The sequence below is a fragment of the Prunus dulcis genome, chromosome 1, assembly GCF_902201215.1.
Source record: "Prunus dulcis chromosome 1, ALMONDv2, whole genome shotgun sequence".
NCBI lineage: Eukaryota > Viridiplantae > Streptophyta > Magnoliopsida > Rosales > Rosaceae > Prunus > Prunus dulcis.
The window spans coordinates 2,059,382-2,064,366 of record NC_047650.1 but is presented as its reverse complement, the minus strand read 5'-3'; the positions used below and the strand labels follow the sequence as shown (position 1 = coordinate 2,064,366).

Sequence of the window (4,985 nt, the reverse complement as noted above, 5' to 3'; positions counted from 1 at the left end):
TCCAATAATAATTCTACACTAGATCGAACAGTTATTAAGGATCCTCTCATTATAAGCCCTCACAATAACAACTCATTCTAGCATCCATGCAAACCGCATAGGCCTTGGGCCAGGACTTGCTTGTGATATTGATGTCATGAAACTCCTATTTAATACTAGCCATGATATACTGAATTGATAGTTGGATGACTTCAACTTTGTTAATATTTTGTTGAGTATGAGAGCATAACCTGACGGGTCCATAGGATGTGACATTATTCATCCTCATCTAGGGGTCTTTTAGAACAATTGTTGCAACAGTCATTTGGTGTTAGTCTTAGTGGTCTTGTCACCTACTACCAATTTTTTTCCTATTGGCATCATATAAATCATGGTCTCAAGAGAAACAACCATTTCGAATGGCTTCTGATGCTAAAATATTCATTTCTCCATGCCTAGAGCACATGAAGCAACAACAAATCTTGAAGCGGCTACTGATTCGAGGAAAATACAAATGATAGCGATGATGAAAAAGTTGTGGCCGATCACATAACATGACAATATCCAACAACAAAGATGAACATTACATTTGCAATACTGGATGCACACACAACACTCAGACTCAAGACTCATACTCACATTGGTGGACATCACATTACCAAAGTAATGAACTGCCCATGATTATTGTAGAAACCAAAACAAGAAAGCATAATACTTATTCTCATAGTACTACTATGGCATCTGATGCCCTCATAAACTCAGCAGAAACAAGAGCTTTAGTGATGTGCGTTAATGGGACCATCAGTGTGGCAACACTTGTAGCTCACATATGTCTCCATGGTGCGAGGACACTCGGGGCATTTCATGGTCTCAGGCACCTTCCCAGCAACAGTTGGGATATCCAGGCGGCTGCAGTGCTTCATAGTCTGAATAACCTTCTCATAGTGTGCTTTGAACGCAAGTTCAAATCCCTTTTCCTTTATGAAGGTCTTCCATGTGTCGAAGTCATCAAGCACTTTCAAGATTGTGAAGCCATGACCGCTCACCACCACGGTAGACCCTTTGCTAAGCACGGCCCATCCACTCTCGTTTTTGTAGGAAAGCAGCTTTTGGATTTCTTTGGTCACAGTGTCAGTTTGCTTGTTGACATTGGTGAAGAACAAGCTCTCTATGCCGTTCCAAAAGCGCCCAAGAACGCCAAGGTCTTCCCCTCCTTTGGGGCTCTTCCCAACACAGAACAGCTCAATGTTGATCTTTAAGTCCTTTATGGAGGGATCATTTGCAATGATGGTTGCTTTCTTTGTGAACTGCTGGATCCAGTCATTGTCTTTGCCTCCATAGAAGAAAATGAACTTCTCCTCTTTGATCTGTCAATGGATCAAATCAAATATGTTACAAGTTAAATCGAACCATGAATTTATTTGTGCACATTGTAAAACTTGAGTTAAAATGCATGCAGTTGTGAAAATTAATTTAATTACCCAGGTCTGTATGCTTGGGTGAATATCATTCACAATGGGGGTGATCCATTCTCTGTCATTTGTGATTTTATCTTCTATCCCTTTGTGGAAAGGAAAGGCCTTCATTCCATGAATCCGAATCAAGTGGAGGGCATTGGTGTTTTCCACCTTGCCCTGTGGGTTCATCACCACCACTGCAGGCTTACCCTTGAAGTGCCACTCCTCCTTGATGAACCTGATGCCGGCTACAGGTGCAAAATACTGCACCGTGTACCACGGCATCTTGGCCCGCAAGAGCTCGAACTTCTTTCGTAGCTCATCAGTCCATTGCTCCACAATGGGGATCCACACAATCTTATACTTATCCTCTTTCTTTGTTCCCTCATAAACCGGTTTGAGTATCGAAATGTCATCATCAGAAATGTCCAGGGTGGAGATGAACAACAGCACATACTTCCTCCTCAGCACATCAATGTTAACCTGTTTGAACAATTAGGCACAATGGCAAAATTAAGTGCCAAACTACAAAGAGCAATGGTTAAATTAATTTATAAGAAATATGCTACGAGAGCAAACCGTTTTGTTAGTAGAACCATCAATGATTGGCTGCACAGTATCCTTGGTGAAAATCAGGGCCTTGAAAACCTCCATAACTTCGGCAGGGGTCTGAAAAAGTTTCCTCAACTTTCGATAGGTCTCTGCCTCCTCTGTTTCAAACAGAAAACAGAGAACAGACTTTAGTCTTCAACAACGCCGAATATATAGTGCAACATATACAAGTAGTGAGTGATATAAATAAACTAATACCCACCAATTTGTTTTTTGCAGATCAACAATTGTATCTTAAGCTTGTTAAGGATGTAGTGGATTTTTTGAGCAAATTGGGACAGGTCATAGTGTTTCTCCCTGCACCAAAGTAAACCAAAGTCATATACATAAAGTGGTACCAATAAAATCTCTTGCATATTGTTCAAGGAACTCATCTTGCACTTCTCCAAGGGCAATTTCTTTCTTGTGTTTTAAAAATGGCGGAGTGCAGGATGATCTTTTTGGAGTACCAATACGAGTTCCTTAAACAAAGACTATAACTTGTATAGACATGAACTTACTCATCACTAGTGAGAAGGGTGATCTTAGTGGCACAAGCTACAATAGTTATGATAGACCAATAGACATCCACAGGGATATGATCCATTGCAACTGCCAGTGCTGGCACATCCTTTGGATCATAAGTAGAAAGCTTCTCCAGCTCAAAGATACACTCAATCACTTGCAATGTGGTCTTGATCAGAACGTTGAGCTCCACAACCGCTTGCCTGCGCTTCTGGAGATCCGCAGGCTTCAGAAGCACCGGCACTCGCTTAAGGATTGCCACAGATTTGGCAAGGAGGTCAGATTGATGAATCTTGGCAAGCAGCCAGAACTCTCCATATTCCAAAGCAAAGGCTGCAAGGGCCAGCACTGCCTTGGATTCCCATGAATAGTTTGAAACCTTGTTAAGTATTGCTAGTGTTGATTTGTGGGAAATCTCTTCACCTGGAGGCTTGCATGACATCTGAATTAACAAATATAGCAGATTAGTTATAGGAATTATGCGGAAGAGTTAAAAAATGAGAATTAAGAATTAATTACTAGGCTATGTGATATTTAATGACCTCGCAGCCAATGGACTTAAGAGTGCACAATGGGGAGCTGAAGCTGGCTTTGGGGGGCTTCTCATCTATGGTGTCAACGTGAACTTGGGTGCCCTGCAACAAATTCACAAGTAATCAACAATGGCAGTGTTCTAATACTAAAAAAGCTCAACAAAGTGATAAGTCCAGATTACTTCTAATTCTTCTAACAATATAATCAGGTTACTTTTAAAATTAAGTTGACACTAACGGAGACTGGAGAGGCGGATCATATTATCCACAAATTATTCAGGTAAATCGTATCTAATTTTTTTTAGCACAAGCGATGGTCTAAACTTCAAGCGATAGTCAAACCAAGTTGTCCAGCTCAATAATATCTACATTACGGCACTAAAACTGAACTCATTTTGTTTTGGAAATAAGTTTATATATAGATATGAGATAGAGCATTTACAAATGGTTCTGTCTGACAAAGTTTTTATTTTGAAGTCCCAAAATAAAATTTTAACAATATTCTCCATATCCCACTTGAGAGAAAAAAAAAAAATTATTGAAGAAAAAGTTAGAGACATTTCTGTCAAAATAGTTTCCCAAAACAGTATAAAATATTCTGACCTCAGAGAAAAGAAAAAAGAAAATTTATCTTTGCTTTTTTTTTTCTTTTGTTTTTTTTTGGTTGTGTTTCCTGGCATTGCAAAAATGTGGACCCCATTCCCCTTATCTTGAAGACCAAAAAGCTATTAGTTTAGAAAACCAAATTACATGGGTGGACCATGCAATAATGCAGCATGATGATTAGGGTGACTTTGGGTTAAATTTGGTGCGATTACTCAACTTTTAGAAACAACTACAAAAGAAGCTGTCATGTTGGGGACCGGGACCCCAATAAGATTGGTGCCTCAAACGACTTAATTGTCCCATTTACTTGTCCTGTATTTAAAGAAATTGTCCAATCCTCATTTCTTCTCGTGCCATTAAAGTAGGACAACGCCAACTCATAACTCAACCATATGAAAATCAAAGTACTTGTAAGAAATAAAAATAAATCAACATCACCACTAAGACGAATGCAAGCTATGGCCCTAGATACCAACACGTGTCTTAATGACTGTAGTTAGTATTTCTCTTGTAATAAAAATACAAGACGCAAAGGATTCATTAGTGTAGTTATATGAAGTATTTACTTCTTCAGACAAGGTTCTGGATTCGAATCCTAGCATTCGTATAGTGTGTGAGTTTAGTATGCTATTGTCCTTCTTAATAGAAAATGTTATATTAAAAAAAAAAAAAAAAAATACAAGACAAGACGAGTAGCAGCATACCTGCACAATGCTATCAACGATCTGAGTTGAACGCTTGATGATGTTTTCAGTGACCAAGAAAAGAGAGTCAACATCGAACGAGTCATCGTCATGAACATGGGTTGCATAAATGAGCTCCAAAATTTTGTTGTCAGACATGGTAAAGAGGCTCAGCTCACCCTCAATGTGGTGAGCAGTGTTGGTGACTGCTGAGGTCACCTTGCTCACCGCATTTTGTGCTATGCCTAGCATGGTGATGGAAATGGCTTACAGGTTTACAACTCTTGGAAAAAGGCTTAATGGTAGAAGAAAACAGAAAGATGGTTTGTGGCTTATATGAACCGATGGCTGTGCAGTTCAGTGCTTCCCGGTGCCTCTATTTATAGCCATGTTTACTTTGGACAGTAGCATATAAGTGTGGTCCAGCTCAATAAAATATTTCCACGTGTAGAATTTGGATTGAGATATTTCCCAACAAGGACCTGTAGAAGCATCTAGATTGATGATATGCAATATTGTCTTCCATACTTTTTTTATGCATATTACTATGAAGAAATAAATTATCAGCTAGGTTTATGTTTTGTTAACCTTTTTATTTTATTTGTTTTGCA

The 4,985-nt window shown here is 39.0% G+C and overlaps 1 protein-coding gene across 2 annotated transcripts; it reads right to left on the bottom strand.

Annotated features, from left to right (window-relative positions):
- Nucleotides 1-474: 474 nt before the first annotated feature.
- On the bottom strand, nucleotides 475-4,728 carry LOC117638046 (protein SIEVE ELEMENT OCCLUSION B-like). 2 transcript variants are annotated; one of them, XM_034373131.1, is made up of 7 exons: nucleotides 4,396-4,728; nucleotides 3,095-3,187; nucleotides 2,549-2,994; nucleotides 2,251-2,345; nucleotides 2,016-2,146; nucleotides 1,461-1,919; nucleotides 475-1,346 (listed from the first exon to the last, which is right to left on the bottom strand). In XM_034373131.1, exons 1-7 carry the CDS (start codon nucleotides 4,624-4,626, stop codon nucleotides 756-758), a joined length of 2,046 nt encoding a protein of 681 aa, XP_034229022.1. In that variant the 5' UTR covers nucleotides 4,627-4,728; the 3' UTR covers nucleotides 475-755. The 2 variants fall into 2 exon arrangements, with proteins under 2 accessions (XP_034229022.1, XP_034229030.1); XM_034373139.1 differs by lacking the exon at nucleotides 4,396-4,728 and adding an exon at nucleotides 3,300-3,427.
- Nucleotides 4,729-4,985: the final 257 nt, after the last annotated feature.

Excerpts from the sequence above, each read along its gene's own strand:
- LOC117638046 (XM_034373131.1), bottom strand. The coding sequence starts at position 4,626 with ATGCTAGGCATAGCACAAAATGCGGTGAGCAAGGTGACCTCAGCAGTC. Across the intron at positions 2,346-2,548 it reads ACCCTTCTCACTAGTGATGA|GGAGAAACACTATGACCTGT; the intron begins GTAAGTTCATGT and ends ACTTTGGTGCAG. Across the intron at positions 1,920-2,015 it reads ATGGTTCTACTAACAAAACG|GTTAACATTGATGTGCTGAG; the intron begins GTTTGCTCTCGT and ends TTGTTCAAACAG.